Source organism: Anas platyrhynchos, chromosome 5 (assembly GCF_047663525.1).
Source record: "Anas platyrhynchos isolate ZD024472 breed Pekin duck chromosome 5, IASCAAS_PekinDuck_T2T, whole genome shotgun sequence".
Taxonomy (NCBI): Eukaryota; Metazoa; Chordata; class Aves; order Anseriformes; family Anatidae; genus Anas; species Anas platyrhynchos.
In genome coordinates this window covers 34,801,152-34,825,042 of record NC_092591.1, presented here as the reverse complement: position 1 = coordinate 34,825,042, position 23,891 = coordinate 34,801,152, and the positions used below count along the sequence as shown (strand labels likewise).

General features: G+C 42.4%; 3 protein-coding genes across 8 annotated transcripts in view; 2 read left to right on the top strand and 1 right to left on the bottom strand.

Annotated features, from left to right (window-relative positions):
• The window catches only part of TTBK2 (tau tubulin kinase 2), an 84,286-nt gene extending 75,148 nt beyond the window's left edge, over nt 1–9,138 (top strand). For 5 of the 6 annotated variants that reach the window (XM_027458593.3, XM_038180175.2, XM_072038794.1 and 2 more), the window contains one exon: nt 849–9,138. In XM_027458593.3, the coding sequence (XP_027314394.2) occupies nt 849–1,317 (469 nt within the window). In that variant the 3' untranslated portion in view covers nt 1,318–9,138. The remainder of the gene's footprint in view (nt 1–848) is intronic. The other variant, XM_072038795.1, reaches the window with a different exon arrangement.
• Nucleotides 9,139–12,428: 3,290 nt separating this feature from the next.
• Nucleotides 12,429–15,218, bottom strand: LOC101791601 (hypothetical protein). Its single transcript, XM_027458594.3, has 2 exons — nt 14,491–15,218; nt 12,429–13,851 (listed from the first exon to the last, which is right to left on the bottom strand). The coding sequence occupies exons 1-2, from the start codon at nt 15,002–15,004 to the stop codon at nt 13,193–13,195; spliced, it is 1,173 nt and encodes a 390-aa protein (XP_027314395.3). The 5' UTR covers nt 15,005–15,218; the 3' UTR covers nt 12,429–13,192.
• Nucleotides 15,114–23,891, top strand: part of CDAN1 (codanin 1) — a 25,714-nt gene continuing 16,936 nt past the window's right edge. The window contains exons 1-9 of the mRNA XM_072038793.1: nt 15,114–15,488; nt 17,372–18,072; nt 18,702–18,926; nt 20,077–20,270; nt 20,716–20,838; nt 21,418–21,496; nt 21,891–22,011; nt 22,419–22,528; nt 23,220–23,309. Of these exons, the coding sequence (XP_071894894.1) occupies nt 15,165–15,488; nt 17,372–18,072; nt 18,702–18,926; nt 20,077–20,270; nt 20,716–20,838; nt 21,418–21,496; nt 21,891–22,011; nt 22,419–22,528; nt 23,220–23,309 (1,967 nt within the window). The 5' untranslated portion in view covers nt 15,114–15,164. The remainder of the gene's footprint in view (nt 15,489–17,371; nt 18,073–18,701; nt 18,927–20,076; nt 20,271–20,715; nt 20,839–21,417; nt 21,497–21,890; nt 22,012–22,418; nt 22,529–23,219; nt 23,310–23,891) is intronic.

The window sequence follows — 23,891 nt, the reverse complement described above, 5'->3', positions numbered from 1 at the left end:
ATCTTACATTGTTTGAAAATGAACGAAGATAGGCTGCTGCAGAAGAATGAGTCTGCTTCACCTGTAATTCTTATGTATCAATAGATGTGTAGTCAAAACTGTGAAACCTTTCAACCTATTACTAAATCTTCACACTTTTTTTTTCCAAGTGGGATCACTTTTTCTGAACTGTTGATTATTCACAAACCTGTAGAAATCAGTAGGATTTATCATATGCAGTCCCTTTGAAAATTAACTGCAGAAGCTTTAAGTACTCTGGTTTGCAGATTCCAGCCATCAATATTCAGTCAGTTAGCTATGCTCTGATCAAGGCTAAGTAAAAACAGTCAATTAATGGAGGGCAGAGTGAGCTCTAGAAACCTTCCTTTGACAGATCTGTGTATAGACAACCATGATCTAGTTTCTTCAGTGTCTAGATTACCAGGATAAAGGAAGTTATGATGTAATCAGTAGTGTGAAATCCTCTGAAGGAAGTTGTGGTGTGCCTTGTCATACATTATTTGTGTATAGGAGTGTATTGATGATGTACGGGAATGGATGTACCCCATCAAAACAGGTGGTAAGTACTGCACTTCAGTGCACTTCAGCACCACCAGGAAATTTCAGTTTTCTTGTAAACACTTAGACTGTTCATGTGAGTGAGTTCATGTGAATGTAATTATTGTGTTTTGAACAAGACGGAGGCCAAAACCTAGATCCAAACACCTCTATCTTACAGGAAAGTTCAGATCCAGATATCTGTTCTGAAGTGTAAGCTTATCCTTAGTGTCCAGTGATACTGTGTTTCTATATGAATTTCGGTGAATAGATTGGAAAAAAAAAATAATTTTTCTTCGTTTCTTCTTAAGGTTACGCAGATACAGAGTCCTAGGGAGTAGCAGCTCGGACTCAGATCTTATCTCTCGTCTGGCTCAAATCCTACAGAATGGATCTCAAAGACCAAGGAGTTCTACCCAGTGTAAGAGTCCAGGATCTCCACATAGTCCAAAAACACCACCCAAAAGCCCTGTCATCCCCCGCCGCAGTCCCAGTGCCTCCCCAAGGAGCTCATCCTTACCCCGTACTGCCAGTTCTTCTCCATCACGGGCTGGGAGAACCCATCATGATCAGAGGAGTTCCTCCCCACATCTTGGGAGGAGTAAATCACCTCCTAGCCATTCAGGCTCCTCATCTTCTAGGAGATCCTGCCAACAAGAGCACTGCTACAGCAAACCAAGCAAGAATGGTCTGAAAGGATCTGGTAGTTCCTTCCACCATTCTCCAAACACTAAGACTCCCACGGGAAAAAGCAAATCAGCCACTAAGCTTAGCAGATAGGAACTGGGCCTTGACAGGTATAAAGCCGCCTCCTAAGTCTGATGCATGTTGTGTCTGTGTACTGTGTATTTAAAAAAATAATCAAAAAAAAAATGATATAAAAAAACAGTGTTGAATCTGCGCTTTTTAAAGAACGTAAGCATCATAAACTATTCATGAGAAAGCATACTGTGTAAATGAGTGGCCAGGCATTGCCTAGGAGCAGGCAGCAAGCAGATCTAGGAAAGGGGAGGTAGAGGCCAGAAAAAGAATGACTAGGTAGTCAAAGAGGTGCAATGTATTTAAAGTCAAAAATATCTCCAAGGTGAGTGTTTTTAAAAGGGTATTTATTTCTATGTTTTCAGTTTACCTAGCTTAGAAGATTAGGCCTAATCATTTAGGGCCTGTCTCAAGAAGTATGCAAGAAGAAGTGAAACCCATTATTCCCAAAATCATGTCACCACTTGGGAGATAAGTACTGTTCAAGCACGTCTCTGTCGTTTTAAAAAAGCACACTGTTCAGAGGACAATGGTATTTCTACCTTATGAGTCTCTTCAATTTTGAGTTGCACACACCTGAGTCACTCAGTACTTATTTTGTCCCCTGTCTACCATAGCACAGATTTGCTTACCTAAAGAAGTATCATGTAACTTGCCCCTTCTTGATTTTGTTGACGTTTTAAAAATGAATATTAATGGCTGCCAAGATGTTTTGTAGTGGTATTCTGTAGAAATTTGCTTAGTACTAATTAGGATCCAAGAAGTATTCTTGGTTCCATTTTGTATACTTCTTCAGGAGACAAAGCGGGTTTTTGAAACCTCTTTATGTGGAATAGAAAACCATTCTCATCTAGGAGGTGAGAGAAAGGAGATGTCTGCAGTTCACCGAATGTCACAGATTTACAATAAATTGCAATGAATGTTAGAAAAGTTAGAAAACAGGAGTACCTGTTTTTCGCCAACTGAACTGTAAAAAGAATCCTTGCTACTATTGGCTTTTTATTTATTTTATTTTTATTTTTTTTTCCCAGTGGTTATGGATCACTGAAATCACTGATCTTACATTGCGGAAACAATTACCAACCAAGATTATTTTTTTCGTGCTCATTCTTTTTGTAAAAACATGGAAGGTGAACACCTTGGTAGCTTCTAGCTGACAGAAATACACTTAACACCCCTAACAAAGTCTTTGTAAGAGTATTAATCAGCAGAGCAAAATATACAGAAAACAATCATTTTTGATGTTGGGTCCTTGTCATTCTTTTGCCCAAATGGTTCTTTGATAGCCAAGCTTTGTTGTCTGCCAGTGAAGTCCATTGTGTCTAATTCCTCCTACTTTTTTTAGTAGTTACTTAATAATCTCTTGTGGTCTACTGGATCTCTGTAAAAAACGTAACGGTTCAGCACCTTTTGCTATATTCAAAAGAGAATAGTGGGTTAGAACAGTAACACACAAGAATGCAAGCTTAAAGAAGGTGCAGCCAGCTCTCCCTGGTTATACCTGTTGTGGGGATACTGGATGTGCAGGAGACTTCTCAGTTGCTGATCTGCTTGCTGTAGTCATATGCCTCTCCAGCCAGCATCTGTGCTTTTTTATTTAACCTCTGCCAAATTAATACCTTTGGATTAAAAGGGAATATTTTGTCTCTGAGTTAACACATTCTAATGCTGCATTAAAGCTGCCCTGGAGCTGCACTGAATTTCACTTGCTCTGTCAGACTATGTTGATTTTTTTTTCTTACTATGAATATGTGTATTGTTCCCCATATGTAATGTAGCACAGTGTGGAACCTTAATTTCATTCAGGTTTCAAGCACTACAGATGAATGCAATAGGTAGGATATACCTGCTTTTTCTGAAGAAACTGTACCATTGGAAAGTCTTACTCCTTTGTATTATATTGTATAATAGGTACTATAACAATAATTGCATGTCCTCATGGTAAATTATATAAATATTTATATATACATATATGTATATGCTTATATAAACTCACTCATTTTTCACTTGTAATTTATGGACCACAAATAATACAGTTCCCTTTCTGTTAGTCCCTGAATACTCCTGGCGTTGCATCTCGTATCTCCCCCCCCCCCCCCCCCCAAAAAAAAAAAAAAATTCTGGAATGCACAAAATCTAATAGCCTTTATACCTTGGTACAAGATTGAAGGACTGCTGATTTCTCAACCAGCCGATGTTTTGTCTTGCAGCTTTCTTTCTTGCTTTAGAATTGTGAGTACATTTGCATATGAACAAGAACAGAGACTCAAAAGGTATTTTTATTTTTTATTATAAATAGGGCTTATTGATTACTTGTTTTTATTTCATAATGTGAGTTCTTAATTGTTATGAATGCTCATGATATGGGAGCAGTAACAGTCAATGAATGCCTAGTAGGTGAATGTGACAGTAAAAATTCCATCTTTCCTTCCTGTTTTCCTTGTATGTTTCGTTATGGTATACCAAAAGAAAAAAAAAAAAAAAGGAGCAGAAGAGCATATAGTCCCATTTATACTATTTCTGCCTTGGGCACTGCTGGAATTATTTGTTAAGGTGGTGTGGCAACTTATAATTATTTTTCCTCCTCTCTCCTTTTTTTTCCCATTTTTTTAGGGTCTTTTGAGCTCATTCCTACATTAATATGGTCAGTTTTAGTAGATACCTACTTTATGCACCCTCCCTTGAAATGCTGAAGTTGAGGTGTTTGTATTTTCTCTGCAGTGTAGCAGGATCCAGAAACAGGTAATTGTTTTACAGGTGAGAAAGAATATAGCACCTAAGGTTTTTTTGTGTTCTCTCCAAAAATACAGACTTGTCCATTGTTGCACTTTACTATATATGGCAGGGGGGTTGGATGAGTTAGTCTTTAAAGGTCCCTTCCAACCCAAAACGTTCTGTATAAAATAAATCAATGTGGTAGAAAATCACCTGTACTTGAACTACTTGCCAATTGAAAAATAGTAAACTATGCCAAAATAGAGAAAGAGATATCAATCATGATTGATGACCCAGGCTTCTTTCAGTGCAATAAGAGGTAAAAGGCCTGTATATCACTGATTGCATTTTCCTGTGTATTCAACAGGATTTAGTGAGAAAATCATGAAAATACAAATGGGGGAGTGATTGTAAATAATATGTCTTGAACTACTTGCTCTTCTAGAGTTTTTCATTGCTTGATAGCTTCCCTCCAAAACTTGCAGAACTGCATACTATAGACTAATGTAGCAATCAGTTATGTAGTTAGATAATGGCCAGCTAATCAACTAATATATAGATTTTACCTTAATATTTCCAGAGGGCCTGTATGATCTAGAGCTCTGTAAGCTCCAACACTTGCATATGCAACTGACTGCATAAAACTGTCAAACCTACATGTGTGTGGCCCTTGTGCAGAGGGGGAATGAAGTGTTTATGGAGGGTATCTTGCCACAAATTTTCAGGGATGGGAAGATTTTTCTTCATCATTTAGAACAGCTGTAGATGTTCTGCATAGCATTCAGCAGCTTGTACTGTGATCTTTTAGCTGGGAAGCAATGTAATTCAAGGAGCTGTTGCTTTGTGCTCTTCAAGCCTCCATTTCTTTGGAGTGCAGTGCAATGGAGCCATGGCATGTTGTGGACTCAGATGCTGCATGTGTCTTTTCTCTTTATGGTGTTTCCTGTGCTGCTTCCTCCAGCACTTTGAAGCATTTGTAGAGACATTGAGGCATGAGGCCTTTAAACTGAAATAGAACTTGAAAAGATTTCACACAGACTTTTGTGCTACAATTTTGCATGATAGATTGAATTTGAGTGACAACCTCGGAAATCTATGTTACTATCAATAAAACCCTTTATTAATTGCAAATGCCAATTACTGTTTAAGTAAAACCCTGTTAAAAGTAATAGGTGTCATCACTGGCAAGTTGTATGATGGTAGGCACCTATCTAGTATTTAAGCAGGATCAGTAAGCATAAAAAACATCAGTGCTCAAAGGCAGGATCATTATGAGGTTTTAACTGCTAATATATACAATTATTCAGGAAGTGCAGACCCCTGGGGAGTGACATGGGGCATTCATTACAGCCACCAGCCACATCCTATCTTGGGAAATCTGGACATATTCTTGCCTTGAAGTCTGCATGTTTGAGATCAAGATTTCTATCATATCCCACTAAACAGTCTGGATGTGGAAGAGAGGATCTGGTCCTATATATTTAAAGTAGCTTGAGTGATTTTTCATCTGAAAAGCCTTGCAAGAGCTCAACCGCTTACAATTTGTGATTATTATGGCATTAACCATAGCTGGCAAAACACACAATTTTGATTTTATATATATATAAATATACATTTGTACATGTGTGTATATACACACTTATATAGATACTGTATACTATATAGAAACAGACATATAATATATGTGTATATATATATACACACATGCTTATGTGTGTATATATACATATAGGTAGCAACGGTCTCAGCTATTGCATCCTGTTTACTGAAGTTCATTTGCCAGAGTGAGCTGAGGCCTGTGGTGCTTTGACTTGGTCTGATCTCCTCTTTATCTACCATAGTTTTGCTATGCCCTAATTCTGATTCTGTGTCTCTTCTATTTTACAAGGCCTGATCCTCCAGTCCTACTTCGGCAAAACTCCCTTAAGTCTTTCTTATCGCAGTAATATTTATGCAATGGTTGACTACAGTGCTCCTAAAAAATAGATTGTTTTTCCTCGTTGATGAGAATGTAGACAATGACAAACGTACAGTACAGACTTTCCTGTACACAGAATTTTTCCATAATGAAATAGACATTCTGTAGAACATTAAGAGGCATACATTCTGGTAAGAAAGTGGTTATTTCAATGTTTTAAAAAGGTCTAATTGCACATTAGGGATTCTTGCCTCCAATTTTTATATATATGTTAAATCAGAGAGAACTTGAATATTTTAGAAAGGAATAACAAAATAGAAGAGAGCTCAAACTCACTAATCAGCTCAATAATTAACCCATAATATACATGTACTGGTCTTGGGTTTTTCATGCAGGGATGTTCCCGTGATGTGATCAGAGCCATGCCTCTCTGTTCAATTCCAGTGAGGAAGGGGGTTTTCAGGTGTCTAGGTTAACACCGTGATGCCATGCAGCACGTTCTCCATATGCTTTTCTACTACAGAGTGGTTAGAGAACTGTCAGCTATAGAAAAAAAAAATATTGACAATTATCCTTTAGATGCTCATTCCTATTTCTGAAAGGTCAAATAGCAAAGAGTATTTTTATTCTGCTTTTTTAGCTAACCAAGTAGGCAGTGAACTGAAGGTTTTTGTTTGCTGTTTTGCTTTTGGCTTAGCTGTCTTGCCAACAATTTGCAGTAAGCAGTAACTTTGGTAAAAGGAAGCAAGGCTCGTTGTTTCGGCTACAGGCAGTAGGCGTGGGTCATACTGTTCTTAGCTAACACATGCAATCACATAAACACATGCACCTCACACAAGAATACCTCAGCTGTCCACTCGAAGCTGGTCTTCCTTTCCCCTCCATATAACATTTGTAAAAGAGAAATCATATAACAGCCTAGATTGTGTATTAACTACCTGGAATTATGTTAAGATATTGTCAACTGCAGACAAGTTTATTTAATCACAGTAACAACAAACCTCATTTGCCTATGGCTTAAATAATTGGTTTAAAATAATAATAATTGGTTTAAATAATAATAATAATAACCTCTGAGGCTTTTTGTTTTATTTTGTTTTTTAAGGAAGAATTGAATAGGAATGTATTGTTTTAAAGTCTAATGTATTAACTTGACAATTGTTCTAGCCATTCAGGTTTGAGTACATAGGCTAATTTTACTCTCTGTTGTTGGTAACACATCCTCTCTTAACAGTAGCAGTGACAAACCCTCTAGTACTTTATATTTTTGTGGGATAATAGATACTGCTTTTCCCCAGTTTCTAGCTTTCTGAAATGTTTGGCATTTATCGGGGCTGTCTACAGGAGTTATGTATTTTCCTTTTAAGAGGCTTTTGAGCCTTTTGAGAGGCTTCTTCAGCATTATATTCAGAAGCAATGTGGCTGATGCAACAAATTTAGCACAGAGCAAATTATGACCTGCAGAGCTCAGCAGGGAACCAGAACTTGGGCTGCGGGGTACCGAGAACTTCTGGGCACTGACCGGTTTTCTCCAGCCTTTTATAGCTGAGAGAGAGAAAATGTCTTTTGGAGAACAGGATTGTAATCACAGTGCTCTGAAACAAGCCTGTGTATCCTGTTGTTCCTTCCTTACCACAGGAGAGGCCCAGCTGACCGGTTAATCTGCATGCCAAAAGTTTTGGTGAGAGTCTCTCTGGTTTTGCTTCAGGTGCGTCAGGATTCCCGTTAGTGTAGTGCAAAAGTAAACGCACAAAATTTTACATAACAGTAATGAATGTGGATTTGAAGTTTCTGCTCTAGGCTTTGAGCAATGCCTTTTTTTGAGTGCAAATGTTAGCATATGTGATTTATGTGATTTATGTGTTTTGCTTCTGTTTTTCCTCTGTCCACACGAATAGCTTGGATCCTTGGGAATTCTTGCTGTTCTTGTGCACGTGAAACTTTCAGTAAAGTCAGTATAAGGTCTTGTGATTTTTTTAGCTTTTCTTTTTCCCTGCATAGGGACTTAAGGAATAAATTCACTCTATAAATACTACATTTGCAATTACTGTATTTTAAATTGGAAAATGCATATTTTTAATTATCACTATGGCATTGCATGCCTTTTGATCCCCCTTTTCTTTAAGAATTACTGCTGAGAGTCAGCTTTGGCCAAGAATCCGTGGTTTCTTCTAAAAACAATACCATGGGTGGGCTACTCGTAGAGGTCCTGATCATCCCCAACTGCCTGTGAGAATTCAGATGGAATCAATTTGTTACAGATCTTGTTTTTTTTTTCCTTTTTAGACCACTTGATCTTTGACCTAACTCTTATGTAAGGGAGCTGTAATAGCAGCAGACAAGCTTGCTCCAAAAGGTACGGTATAATAAGCTTGGTCTGCCTGGCTCCGGATTCTTTTATACCCCTATCTGCTGTGTGGCAGGCAAGGTCGTAAATGTTTAACACAAGGTGTAGTGGGTTTTGTTTTTGGTGTATTTCACATCTTTTCCTTATGTCTGACTGGAGAACTGGATTGATTGCCCAGCAGCCTTCTCTGCATCCTCTTTGCTTTCTTTGGCTAGAAAGCCAAATTTCTTCCTGAACTTCTAACTGTCTTTCTATAGAATCAACCCAGAGACAAGCTGCAGTGTGTGTGTGAATGATGTTAATTTTCAAATGCTTTCCTATGAATATCCAAACCAGTAAATTAAGGAAATCACCAGCAATGCCTTCAGACAAGTACTGACTTCTTGAAGCTGCAAGCCTATGTCCATTAATCTAAAATCTCTGGGCAATACCACAAAAAATGAAATTGGTATGTTAACTACAAAAACAATGTTGTCACTCCATAATGAATTAAGCATTCAATAACACAATCTGCAGCACAATTAAATTAAGTAGAAAGTTTCCGACGTTGTTTGTTACTATTGAGGAAGACAAGCGTTGAGTCCTTCAAATTCTCTTGCTCAATAATTGCAGTTCCCTTTCCCCTTCTTGGGAATCTTCTAAGCCATTCTTTTTCTTTTAAGTTTGCTCAGGCACCCAAGAACATAAAGAGTTTATGCCCTTGTAATGGTCATTTGTACATAAAGGTGTAATTATTTATTTTCTCATTTGTACCATATCAAGGCTTTGTACAATGTTTTAAGTTTTGTTTTCAAATTATTTTGTATTTTATTTTTATAAACTGGTTCTAAATAAAATATTCATTCAGCATGCAAAACTTCAACCCTTGAGTGTGTTTGTATGATGATTTTACTAATTATAAAGTTGAATTTACTTATTTTTTACTGCTGTACTGTAAACCCTGTACTTTAAACAGAGAAAAAGCTTTGATTTTGATTTTTTTTTTCTGGTACAAGAAAGCAAAAAGCAAATGTCTGTTGGTACTACCATATCAAAAGTCAGATGCTCATATTGCAAATCAGAATGATTGGATCAATGGGAGTTCTACTGATTTGGCTGGTTGGTGTGTTCTATAATAGTAGGATTAGAAAAAAAACACTCAACCTTCCTCTTCAAAATCCTCCCTTTCTATTTGCTCTTGTTCTTATCCATACTCTCTGTATTCAATGATTGCCATGGCCAACTCAGATCAATTTTAATAACAATATGGTGGATTTCAGGCTTGTTATTCTGAAAGGCCAGCTACATATTTTTAAGAGACAGAATTGCAATTTCTTACTTAGTCTGAGGCCATGCTAATCAATTACTTTGGAGGTGACCGGTGTCTGGACGTAGTCACTCTGAGTTTTTACAGCCTCTTGTAAAATTTCATCCTCTGTGCAATAGTGCCATACAGTTTAACTGCAGATAGCAGAGAAATTAATGAACTCAAGTTGTTACTGAATCTGAGCATTTATCCTATGTGGAGATGCAGTGCTAACCAGTTGCTCTAGTTCCCTCCAAGATCCTTTTATTTCTCTTTCTAATAATACTAGATAAAAGTAGTGTCATCACAATTTATATGTGGTTTATGTGCATGCATGTCTTAGTCCTTGTATGCTGTGGAAAATACTGCTCGCTCTGCGCAGCAGAATGAGGTTGTTAGTGAAGTCCAGAAGAACTGGAGGAAATTCCTTGGATCTTTCTTAGCATTATCACTGTTATGCCATGTATATGAAACAAATTAAAGGCCAGCTCTGCCCTTGTTCTGTTAAGAGCAGCCAGAAATGTAATGGCATGCTTCTGGAGGGTGTGTGCTTTTGGCATTCTCAGCAAAACCATCATTTGATCACAGAAAAAAGGCACATACAGAATGAGAAAAATGGACATATTCATTTGAAGGTGAAAATAACAAATTTACACACTCTGTGCTGGAGACAGATGAGACAGGTAACTCACTGAGCTTTCATTATTTAATAATGAGCTTTCATAATTTAATAGTTCATTATTTAATCTAAATAATCTTTCATTATTAAGAACACTGTAAATGGCGATCATACCAGAAATGGAAGATTGGTCTTGACCTGGCTCCAGTATACCGTAGCAGTACAATTGACAGACTGTGGGAAAGATCCAAGACTGGAACAAAAACACTGCAGGAGGTTGGTGTTGAGGTCTGGTTGTTGTTTGACTGTTGAAATGTCTTTTAGCATTACCTGACTTGCCATCTTCATTAACACAGGAGATCCAGTCCACTCACTCTGCTCTTGAGATCATACTGTACTTTTCTGCCCTTGGACTGTAGCTTCCTCTCATTTAGACTTAAACATGAGAAAGCTGTGTAGTACACACGGGCTAGCTGTCCCTAGAAAGGCTATAGTAAATGAAATGCAGGAATTAACAATTGGAGAAAGAATTGAAACACCAAAAGAATGTTGGACAGGAAAGAACTGGCTATTGCAACCCAGACAAGCTCAAACCACTGCCCAGAAATACCAGGTAAGCTTCAGATCACATCTTGCTAATCCAACCTGGAATGTCACATTATTAAGTGGCTGCCTTGTTCATGAGAACAAAACACACATGAAGGGAACGTGTTTCAGTTACAGGAAATACTGCCTGAGTGAACCCATCTGTACTAAAGGGAGAGAAATAAAAATGTTTCCAACAGGTTAACATGGAAAGCTTGTAACAATGCAGACTCAAAAATCACATTTGAAAGAATTCAGTCTTTCCTGTTTTCAGAGCCAGCAATTTATGAATAAGATAAAGATACCTGTCACCTACACCCTCACCTTTTGTTAGGGATACCTGAAAATGAGAATCTCCTTTTCTTCAAGGCATAGCTCCTGCATTAACCACAAGTGCTTAGTTGATCAGCAAAATATTCTTGTCATTTTATAGCTGTAATTGAAACAGTACCTGGCTGAGCTTTGGGATTTGACATCCTCTTCCCTCATTTCTTTTTTAGATAGTTCTTTTGAGCCACCTTAAGAATTTTGTTTCCATTCTTCGCTCAGCAATGTCTCAGAAGAAACCTGTTAAAATTCAGCTGTCCTAAGCGTGATCACTCTTGTACAGACTTGAGGTGAGATAACAATTTGAGGTAACAATTCTAAGTGTGTAACTGGGGGTGGGAGCATTCCTTGTATTATTCCTTCATGCTTGCAGCTAGTTACCTCCAAGGTTTATCACATTTTAAAGTAAATGGCCTGATACCCTAATAAATAAAGGAAGTGATCCTCTAGTTTTGTATAGATGGTATAGTGCTCTGTCAAAGCTGACCACAAAAATGACATATCTTACCTAATATTTGTGTGTTCTTATGCTTCTGGGAGAGTAGTAGTTGGGTTGCCATTCTGTCAGTACGTCACTTGTTTGCTATGTTCTTGTGGCAGGAACACTTGCACTAAGTCACTGGAAAACTAGAGGCAGGTGGTCATTATAGGCATAGGTCAAATTTATCCATAGAACGTGAATATTGGTGATAAATGCTTAAGAGGAGGACCTGAATGACTTTTCAGGTGATAAAAGTGCAGGTGAGAGGGTTTCTGTTTTAAGTCCAATAAGTGCACTGCACATATGAACACAGCACCACTGGTAATTTTGAATTTTGCAAAGTAGAACAAGTAGTATACAAGATTTAAACACAAAAGCCTTAAACACATTTCAAGAAAAGCATCAGTGACAACAGTTTCCTCCTATTTAAGTATGAAAAGATGTTTCTTCATCACATTAGGAAAAAATAATTCCTTTGAGCTTGTTTCAGGGTTGTCACCTAACAGGTTACTATTTGCTCAGATTTTTCCTTTTCTTTCTTTTTCCTTGGATGTATAGTTAAGAGAATGGCAGTTTTTCCTAATCTCTCAGATAGGTGAAGATGAAAGCATCTCTTCATAAACTATGCAAGAGCATTTGTTCTATCTGAAGTCAGCCCCTGCCTCCTGTAATTTGTTTAACAGCAAGTCTAAATTCTGTTTCATGTAAAACAATATGGAAACTTTTTTACTTTCAATATTTCAGTGGATGTGGTACCGATTCCAGAAAGTTTGCAAGACCTGCTGAAGACACAGCCTGCTTCTAAGCCATACCAGGAAAAATTATTCCGTATCAAAAACAGGCATCACTCATCAGTTATCGTTTTTGCTGTATTTCTCTATTTTAATCGTGTGACAAGAAATAGCCTACTCTGCTAGTGAAGTAAGGCAAAATGCCTCAGAGAAGGTGCATTTGACAAGCTGGGAATGAACAATAGCCAGGTGGAGCAAAGCTGTATGAATTCTGGGAAGTACATTCACGAATCAACAGCCCAATCCTAAACTATTCCTAGAGGAAGCAGGTATGCCAAACCCTTCCTGTGATGCCTCGCACAGCTCAGACTTAACAAAAGTGCAAACAAAACAAAACCAACCAAACAGAAAAACATAACCAAGCAAACAGCCTCAACATTCTAAATGTTAGGAAAAGCAACTACTTTTAAACATCAGCTACTTTTGCCATTTGTTTAATAAAAAAACTAAGCAACTGGTGTAAGACAGCTCCTGCTGGCCAGTAACCTTAATGGTACTTTTTCACCCCTCTCACGCCTTTTATTTTCCCAAAAGGTCACATTAAACAAAGGATAATACAGACAAGAGTCTTAGTCAAAATAAATCTGTGTTTTTGTTTGTTTTTAAGAGAGTAAGAGGATAATGAGTACAGAAGAAAGACATTAGCCAACTGCAACAGAGTTAACAAACAGGAGATTGGTAATTAGTGTTTAATGCCACCTATAGTGAAATGTTTCCCACTGGGAAAAACGTGGGAGGCAAGTCCATTTTGCTCCTTCAAAGTCACAGGCCGGAGCAGAACATACAACAGCACCTAACACCACAGTCACTGTACATATATTCAAGTTTTTACACGTCTGCAAAGCAGAAGTAGTAGCAGCCATTTGGGTGTTCTTTCTTAATGGTTCTCAGGGGGGGCCTAGGGAACTCCGAAGGACCTGGTTCTTGTGACATGGAACTGGAACTGCAGCTGCTGCTTCTGCTGCTGCTTCCCGCCACTTGCGCTCTGCCTCTGTCCTCAGTGGGGGAGACCTGGGGAGAACCCGGGCTCAGGTACCCGGCTGCAGTCTGAGTAGAGGCGGTGGCGTACGTGGTTGGGCCAGTGTTGTTTTTCACATACACGTTTTTGATAGCAACAAGTGTCTGCGCCATGATGCTGAGGCTGTTGCTCAGATCTTGCATGCCTTGCTGCAGCAGCCGAAGATTGTGGTTGACACTGTCAAAGCCAGCCTGGATCACCTGCATCTGGGTCTGCTGAATCTGCACTAGGTCTGCTTCAGTTATTTCATTTTGGTCTGCCTGGGGCCTGCCTTTTGTTTTGGCTTTTACTTTCCCAGAGGAACCACTACCCGATGTCCCCAGAAAAGGTAGTTGTTCTTGGCTAGGCGGAACCACTGCCATGTCCTCAGAGCTTTCTTCTGGCTCTACCACTTTCACTACTATTTCTTCTTTTAGGTTCACCTTCTCAAGACCAGGTTGATGAGATGGGCCAGGATCATCGTTAAATCCTAGAGGAGTTGGGGGGAGAGGAAAAGCAGAGGAGAGTCAGTGAGGAACCTCATGGTGAGATATGTTCTTATCCACTAAACATAAACATTAGCCCTTGAACTGAGACTCCACAGCAGTGACTTGCACTGTGTTACCTTTGACGTCTCTAGAATATGCACTACCTCTGTAGGTGGGGAAGGAAACTGTAAAGATGCATTCACCCGTTAACTGTATCTTTGTATTCTACAGTTCCCTCACTGTCCCCACCACAGGTGCCAAGTTCTAGGTTCCAAAAGACAAGTTCCACTGCAAGCTCATTTCACCCTCTGTTGTGCGCCTGGTAACCCGTAACAGTGTGGACTAAACACTGGTTGCAAGAAATCCCTCGGTATTGAAGGTGATCATTTCAGTGCACTAATGCCATGTCTCTTGTAGGCATAAGAACTTATGTACTCACAGGGCTTTGGACAGCCTAGCTCTGAGGGCTGGCGTTTTACCTTTGCAAGGACAGAGCCTACAAGCGTGGATGCGAGCGGCTGGGTCTAGCGCCTCACGGCCAGGGGGTCTACTCTGATGTGCTGCTTCGATGCGACTTTGTCCGCCAGCCCCACGCACGCACTGTGGGCATCCAAGGGGCGAAGGCAGCGCCCCGCACTCACCCATCTCCCCCACGGCAGCGCCGGGCAGCTCCAGCGTGTCGATGCCGCCCACGATGGGCACGGCCTCGGCGGGCAGCAGGGAGCCGTAGGCGCGGTGGTGGTGGTGGTGGTGGTGGAGGCGGTGGAGGCGGTGGAGGTGGTGGCGGCCGGGCGGCGCGGCGGCGGCGGGCGGCAGCTCCTCGGGGGCCAGCAGGAGGCCGAGGCCGAGGGCGGCGGCGGCGGTGGGGCCCGGCGGCCCGCAGCCCTGCGACAGGCGGCACAGCTTGCTGCGGTCGCGGCGCTTCAGGTCCCGCCAGCGCTTCTTCAGGTCCTCCACGTCGCGGGGACAGGCGGCCACCGGGTTCACCTTGTGGCGGATCAGCTCCCACACCTTCCGCTTCTGGCCGGGCGACGCGCGGCCCGGCCCGGCGGCGAACAGCAGCTGCTCGTGCTTCAGCACCTGCTCGATCAGCACCTCCGTCTCCGCCTCGTTGAAATTGGCCTTGCGCCGCTTCGGCGAGTCCTCGGCCATCATCACCGGCTGCTGCCGCCGCTCAGGGGGGCCGGGGCGGCCGGCGGGCGGGCGCGGAGCCGCGGGGGGCGCCGCTGCCGCTGCCCCTTCCCCCGCCCCGGCCCGCGGCCGCCGCCGCCGCTAGGCCGGTCCCCGCGCCCCGCCGGGGAAGGGAGCACCGCGCATGAGAGGAAAGGACGCGGGCGGCCGGCGCAGGCGCCCCGTGCCCCGCGTGTTGACATGGGGAGGGGGCCCGGCCCCGGGCCCGGCCCGCTCCGCCCCCGCCCGCGCTCCCCGCCGCCGGCCCGCCCCTGCTGCTGCTGCTGCTGCCGCTGCTGCTGCCCGCTACCGCCCGGCACGGCCCGGCCCCGCCGCGCCTTGTGCGCCTGCTCGGCGGCGGCAGCGGCCGGGAATGGCGGCGGTTTTGGAGCTGCTGCTGCGCGAGGAGGTGGCGGTCGGCGCCGTGCTGCGCTGGCTCCGCCAGGGGCCCGGCCACCGCCCCGCTGAGGTAACCGCGGCCGGGGCCGGGGCCGGGGCGGGAAGTTTGCCCGCGGAGGGGACCGTTAGGAGCCGCCGGGCCCGGGGCCTGCAGCTCCGGCCGAGGGGCTTGGGTGGGCTCCTGCTGGGCCCCGGCGCCCCGAGCTGTGCCGTGGGCGTGTGTGTGGGGAGGGTTCGCGTGGTTCCTACCCACAGAGCGGCCCTGGGCGCTGCTGCTTCGGTGGGAGCGTAGGGGAAGGGGTCTGTAGTTAAAGATCAGAGCCCCTCGGAACGCGCTGAGGTAAAATCAGCCCCCGCCGCTGTGCCCCCGACCTGCTGTGGGCAGAAGCTCCGTGGGTCGTCCCGCGATCCTTAAAGGCGACTTTAAGGAGTGGCCCTGGTGGCTCGGGTAGCGGTGCCCAAGGCTGGGGGGGCTGTGCTGACTGACTGGAAAGTTTGGCCCTGGTGGGGATTTGCTGCCTGCCTGTCATGGCTGGGTGCAGCCCGGGGTGAGGGAGCAAGCGGCAGGCTTGCGGCTGGAGCCGTTGACAGGTTTCGCTTGTCCTGTGGTGGAGGATCTGCACCTCTGTTGGCTTGCACAGAGAGAGATGAGTGAAGGCGGGTTGTGCTCAGAACTGGTTGAGAAACTGCCTGACCTTGTGCACGGACTGTAATAATCTTACCTGTCAGCCTCTACACTAAGCCCAGGTGGGCACCTGAGGAATGACAGAACATGTCTTGCCCTAGCTCGTGCGGCAGGTTCTCTCTGGAGCTGGTAAGAAGTTGGGTCTTCAACCACCTGTTGTGTTCTGACCCGTTTCTCGCAAGCATGAACCCCGCTGACTGGGGCTGCCTGCCCGTTATCGGGTTGTGCCAGTCTCGTACTTCTCTAGGAAGCTGCACAGGTTCCACGCTTTCAGATCAGAACTTCACTGCTGCTGTCAAGCACAGCTGGAGGCAAATCGTGACCCTGCTTTCACTGTCTCCTTTCATAGAAGCAGTTCCTTCCAAAATAGTGTTTGTCTCTTTTTGTATAGTGGAGATGTGAATATAAATGAAGTGGGAATGCACCTGCTATTATTTTGATATTAGTAAGGAGTAAGTTGCTGTCTCTGAGAGCTGCTTCTGCTATTATTGCAAATGTTGCTGAATACCATTGACAGGAAACATAAAAGTATTAAGAATAAAATAAATATTACCCATCATACAAAGCTTTGAACTGTGCATGTCAAATGAAGTCTTTTTGACTAGTTTTACTCTGGTAAGATCACCATCTATTTTGATTTTTACATGTGTTGATTCTGTGGTGATTTTTTTCGTTTTGTTTTGTTTGGGTTTCTTAAGTATAAACTTCATGTACCTTGAGGTTGCGTGGTCTCTATTAGAGCTCTGTGGGGTCTCAAACAAATAAATTGTTTAATTGAAATAGAAGAGCAGTTTTGGTCTTGCATTTGGCGCTGAAAGTGCTTAAATGTTTGTTATTACAGCACCCCTCTGTGGGAGCGTGAGGTATTTGTAGATGAGTAGGTAACAGAGAAATTGCAGATTTTATTTTTTTTATGTTAGAATTATCCATCTTACCTTGAAACATTGGACCTAGAGGTGCCAGTTGCTCCATGTTCTTGCTGGCTGTAGCTTCAGTATTACGGGTGTCTCCGGGAGGCAGTTCTGCTGGTTCCCAGTTGGAGACCAAAGTGAATGACAGCATCTGAAAACTCCTGCCAAAATAGCTTGTGTGGAGGCTGGGTTTCAGATCTATGACTGGTGCTATGGTCACTTGAAGTTTAGTGGCCTGCTTTGACAAATCATATTGTTTTTTATGGTGTATCACATTCCCATAGTAACTACTAAATGAGTGAAAAGAAGGTATCAGGTAGCATCTTTATGTTAATGCTTTGTGCTCTTTCCTTGCAGGAGAACCACATCCATGACAAGCTGGTGTCTCTCAGTTTACTTCAGAAAGACTTTGTGCCTTTTCTGCTGAACTTTTTAAGGGAGCAAACCAGCCAGATCCTGACTAATGGACCCTCTACTCCTGCTAAAACTCCCAATTCCAAGGCCCATGGGAGCCAAAGGACAGGATCAGAAAGGAGAGCAGGTCATGCGACTAGCAGCCGAGTGCAGCTCTTTTCCCAAAGGACTTCAGTGACCTCTTGCACCACAGATACCAGCTTTTCCCCCGCTGCTGCATCCAGTGGCTCTTCTTCCTTTTCAGGGTCAAACCTGTCAAGCCCTTGCAGCGACTTCCCGAGCATGGCCTCCAGTAGCAGCCCGAGCTTTGGGTACAGCCCTGTGCTTAACCACAGCGAGAGGCGCTCATCTCAGAAGGCCAGCCTGGGGAGCTTCCTGACAGCTACGCCCGAAGCCCTGCCAGCGAGGAGAGGCAGAAGGAAAGGTGGCAGTGCAGTCAGTGCCTCTGGCCGGCAGGTGCCTCGGGATCTGGGGCGCTCCCTTGCTGAAGAGGAAGATGGAAAGAATGACAGTCCCTCGTGGAGTGGAGGGAGAAGAAAGCGGAGTGAAGTGCCTCTTGTTTCTGCTAGATCCCCACCCAGCCAGCTAAATCTTAACAACCTGGAGGAGTTTCCACCTATGGGTGCAGCCTCTGGCTGGACAAAGTAAGAGCAAGTATTTCTCACTGCCTCGTTTGGGTTGCGCTGTAGGTTACTGTTCTTGACTAGCTCATCCTGTTGTGCATGTGAAAATACAGAAGATGCTGTAATAAGCAGTACCTGGGGGCTGGCTTCTTGTTCTCCTTGGCCAGGAGAGTCTTGTAGCAGTTGCCACGTAGGGGAGCTGACAGGTAGTCAGCTTTCTGCTCTGAACTCACCTGGTTGCCTCTTTAGCTTTGCGATGTGCCTGCAGCTTGCCATTGCACAGGCCAGCTGATAAGAGGCTGAGCACATCTTTGTCCTTGCATGTTCTAACAAGTCAGCATTATCTTGGCTCTTCACATTTCTTGTTTAATGCAATAGCAATTGGTAATGAAGAGCAGTCCTGGAAGGTTCTTCAGCTTTATTGATGCTAGGGAGAAAAGCTTTTTGGCTGATGTTCTGTGAATTCTGGTAATGAACGTTTATGTGCGGCTTCATTTGTGTAATGCGGTTATGGGCAAAGTAGTGGGCCAATGCCCATGTTCTTTTTGGTCTTCAGCTAGCCCTGGCCTCCCTGGTGACTTTGCCTTTTCTTTCGGGCAACTGTTCTGTTGTTTTGGTGATTTCAAAAGAATCCCTTCTCACTTTTTCAGCAAAAGTAAGCCGTCAAGGAGAATCAACCCCACTCCTGTAAGTGCCGAGCGCCCCCTTTCCAAGCCAAAGACGTGCTTCACTTCTACGCCTGTCAGCCAGTCTCCAACTGCTCGGTTTTCATCTGGGTCAAGCCTTGAGGCCTTTAGTACTGTCCAGGAAGGAAACCTAACTTCTGCGATAAGCAGCAGCCTTCAAGAGGAGAGAGAGATGCTGAAGAAAGAACGGTACTGTCTGAGCATGGTGGTGTTAGGCTTGTATTAATTTTTAATTCTCTTGTCTTAAGATGGTACCAAAGTGAGAGTGGAAATGAAGAATATCCAAAGAATATCTAAACCAGATAGGGGTAACCTCAAACTATACTTTGCCTAAACACAACTGTGACTCTGGTGTTAGACATATTTATGCATATTAGACACATTAATGCAATTAGCTTGTGCTTGTTGTTTTGAAGGTGTGCTGACTCTGGAACAATGACCCTTATTTTATCTTCAGGAGTCTTTACCACTTTCTTATGACTGCCACTTCATGGGTTTGCACATGTCATTATTTCCTGTTTCTGTCCTGCTGATAGCATTTAAAGTGATTGTTAAAGATTTTACTTTTAAGACAATTTGGGTGTAAGTGGGTGTGCTGTTGCCAGCGTGGATGTTCCATAGGGATCTTTAACGGTCATTTTATATTGCTATTAATGGCTTTTTTTTTCCTGCTTCTCATGGATCTTACATATGCCACTCTGCTCCTGCATTTTGGATGACCTCTGAGGCATTTTTTTTTAACAATACCTATATGTTTAACTGAGTAACTGTTACTGATTTAGAATCCTACAACTGAAGTAGTTCATTCTTTCTGTTGTTTAACTTGTCAATATGGGATTTCATCAGTTGTTGCATTGCCTTTCTATGTAGTGGTATTAGATCTTCTCAGAGCATCATTTAACTTGTAAATACAGCTGAAAGTATGTATGTGAACCCTATTTTCATAGATTTTGCAGTGTCTAGCTGTCAGAAATTATACATGCAATATATTTCTTTTTTTAGGATAGGTTCGATGTCCTTAATGAATACTGGTTTAGGTGAGAAGAAGCAATAGCAAAGGCTAGTTAGATAATTTTGCCAAAGTGACATGGTGTGTCAGCAGAGTAGGAATCGGTGGTTCTTTTGAGTCTTTTGATTGTTAGCCACAGGATCCTGTCTCATTAAGAAAAATGTGTTAAATTACTGTCATGGTACAAGCAGCTTTAGGCAGTATAAATGATGAGTTCAGTTATTGCAGGATTTCCTTCATGCTCTACTGCCAGGGAAAGGCCTCTTCTGATCACAGGGCTGCTGTGTATCATCTTCAGTCACATGGTGTGTTGCTGTTCTTGAATTTCAGATGCAAGTTGCTGCACCAGGCTTCTTCTCCTGCAGGGATATCTCTTGATCCTGGTACTCCCACTAAGCCTAGTTACACTCGCAGTGCAAGCCTTCCCGCTGAAAGCCATCTGGTGACCTGTGCGGATCCTGCTAAGGTTTCTTGCAAGAAACAGTTGGAGTGTCTGGCACAGCTCTACTCATCGTGCATAGCAGGTGAGGACTAAGATGTGAGACTGACCTTTCTGTGAGCTTGAACTTGCATGTGCGTTGCAAGGGAGAGGTAGATGAGCAGTGAAAGTTGTGGGATAGTTACAGTGTACAAATAACATCTGGAAAAATAAACTAAGTCGACACAGTTGTTAAAACAGATGGATTCTAGGTAAAAGTTTAGGGAAGGAGATGAACCTGATACAGTACTCTGACCTGCAGGAGGCTGAAGCTATATAGTCTTAGCTGATGAGGTAAATTTGAGCAACCAGACCCTTCCCTATCACATATTTCCTGTAATTTCCATGTTGATGTGCACTCTGGCTGTGTGTGGGGAGAGAGTTATTTACTGACTATGCCATAGAACAGTTCTCTATCTTTTTTGCCTTTATTTATTAAAACAGGTTAATACTAAATATTCATCTTTACTATCTCATTTCTTCTCTTCCAGAAAACCTGGTACCAAATATTTTTCTGGAGCTTTTTTTTGTTCTGCAGCTGTTAACATCTAAAGGCACTTCTACTGCAGAAGAAGAAGAGGAGAGTGACCTTGAAGTCAATGAAGGAAGTAAAAGTAAGCAATAGAACTGAGTGGAAAGAATGTCCTTCATGGAATGGTAATGTGGTATAGATAAGTTGTCCTTAGCTTCGACAGTTAGTTGTAAATCTCATAAATAAAGCTGTGGGACTCAGCTGAGATGCTGACAAAAATTATGCATGCATGGGCAGTGCTTCTGCAGCATGATAGAGCAGAGTTGCTAGATAATGTTTGAATCTACTTTTCTGCTGTTGTGTGTGAATACCCATAGCTACTTGCTAAAAGAAACTTTCAGAGAGAAAGATGGATATGCTAGAGTCTCTCTTCCATTGGTCCTTGCAACTCAGAAGGGCTACTGACCTGAGAAGGCTGAGCAGGAATCTTTTATTTTCCATATAGCATTAAACAATTTGGTTGCCATTACTATAAGAAGGATAGGGATCTGTCTATTGAGGTACCAGGAAATACGAACTTCTGGAAACTCGATACTGGTCTGGAAGACTGTTTAGCTCTTTGGATATGGCAATTCCTGTGTTCCTTGGGAGCTATTTGTTGATCATTTAGTTTATAAATGGTGACAGGTGCTGTTGTCTCATACTTACTTCTTCTCGTTAGATGCAACGGGGAGACAGCATTTCCGAAGTGTGCACAATTGTGTTTACTTTGCTGTTCAAGTCTTGGATTATCAATATGAGTGAGTTGAGGCTTTTTTCTCTGCTCATGTCTACAGATGTGTGTGAGATGAAACAAGTGTGCTTGTATTTTAGAGCTTTACTACTTCCAGGCATGGAGTTACTAATTTTCCCTCAAAACACATAACTCAGCCTGAATTTGGATGTGTCTTTGAATTTCCCTTATGCTGGTCTGTCTGCTGAACTTCAGCGTGATTGTGCAAGAATGGGAAAGTCATGAGATGAAAGCAATAAAAAAGTGTCCCTACAGATGCCAATGGGATTTGATCCTGGGTGCCTGGGGCTTAGAACTTTTTACTTGGTAGTTTCATAAAATCTAATTAGATGTAAAGAAATGATTACGCTTATGGTGTTATGTCTGTATGTCTGTGGGTTTTATGGATGTTGTCTTGGCAGAATTATTTCCCATTTAGAAAAGGGAACACTGAAGTTCTTGGCTGAAAATGAACGGATTGCATCTTTTTCTCCTACCTTGCATGAGAGGCTCAAGCAGGCTTATGAAAGCAGCACAGCCAAGGTGAGTATTGGCACACCTCACCTGATGCTATCTCATACCTTTGTGGTAGTGTTATTTATGTTGGCCTTAATGCTTATGCTCATTCCTGCTACTGTTGTCCTGTCATGTCTTCTTTGGGAAGTGTCTGAAAGTGTACTTTTTTTTTTTTTTTCTTTTTTTGGCCACGGGTGAGTGAATTGCAAGTTGCAGTGACTGATAGCTGTGAATCACTGCTGGCTGGCCATACATTGTGCTCCAGGTGCTGACTCAGCCAATGATTTTGACAGGCTCGGGTTTTGCTTTTGAGATTCGTATTTAATAAACACAGATCCTAGAACAATGGCCAACTAGATGCAATATCAGAATGTAGTTTGGGAGAGGTGGATTTTTTTCGTAGCTACAGACTTATTCTTTTGTATTTTCAACAGGTGTCTCTCCTGCTGCCATGCTCTGTACAATCTGTTTCTTTCCAGCCAGAAACAGACAATCGCTCTAACTTTCCCAGTGACAGAGCATTTCACATATTTAAGAAACAAAGGTAAGTCTCTTTTGCTGTTGTCATATGGCTCTCAGGGTATAATCTTTCCATGATTGTAAAAAAGGGATATTAGGAATGTCTTGTGTATGCTATATAGTCCAGAAAAAAATTGAGATTTTCACTCTTAATTGAAAAAAAAAAGTGTTTGTCCATATTGACTGCAGGGGCTAAACGCTTAGTGTCTTTAAAGAAGAACAGCCTAATTCTTCAGGATTTATTGGCTTCTGGTAAATGCCAGTACAATGTGTCACCCTACTGGATTGCTTCTGCATATAGATCTGGTATGCTTCGTATTCTTCCTGACACCTCCCTCTGTGCTTGCAGCAACAGGGCGAGGGAAGAATGGCAAGTTGTCTTTGTCCTTGTTTTCTCCTCATAGGTATTATTTCATGTGGCTTATTCTTTCCTGCTTCTCAGTCTTCAGTATGTCTGGTAATGGGTGTTTTGGTCATTCCATCTGAGCTTGGGCATAACAAGCTTAAACACATGCTGTCAAAGACATGGAAAATGGAAACTTGCTGAAGTACTGCTAACACTAATGAGTTTTGCAAAGGTATCTGAATGTGTAGAAGCTTGAGTTACTTAATCTGAGGTAGAGTTTCACTGGGAAACTTAGGAGCAATTGAATATTCAATTGTTTTTACTTCAAACTTGAAGAGGAATTTATACCCTTAAACATCTTGATTCACAGGGATATCTTTTACGAGCTGCTGCGTGAATGGGAGGATAACCATGAAAAAACTGGCTGGGACTTTGAAAGAGTTCTGGGCAACAAGATAAGGTAGGAGTCTTGTGCAACTCCAGCTAGAACTGAAACTTTTGCTGCTTTAGTATAGGTGAATTACTGGTGCAGCATACCAGACTCAGCATCTTAATTTTTATGTTCTTTCTAATGGTCTTCTACACTGACTTGTTGGGGCCTGTGCTTCTTGGGAGATACTGTCTGTGTAAAGTCACTTCTATATTTAACATTTTCAACTGTCATTGTAAAGAAACAAGGCAAAAGTGGCAGTAGCGTATTTTGATTAGTCTTGGTCTAACTCTTACCCTGCTCCCAGTCACAGAAAGTGCCATTTTCACAACCTGTGCTGTGATCTGGACATTGTTATTGGTTGCATTTCTCTATGCGGTTTGTGTTTCCAATGCCCCACTCCTTTGAAGCACAGGGAAATGTGTTACATGTTCAGAAGCTCTTATCTCTTCCAGCTATTTTAGGGGCTTCTGGTGTTTTGGTTCTGAAAACAAGACAAGTTGGGCTCTTCATATGGAAGGCAAACTTTTATGCTTATTGTTTTATCAAAAATGGAGTATATACATGTATAAAGAAATGTATGTTTTTGAAAGCAGTTGCCTTGTAGGTTTC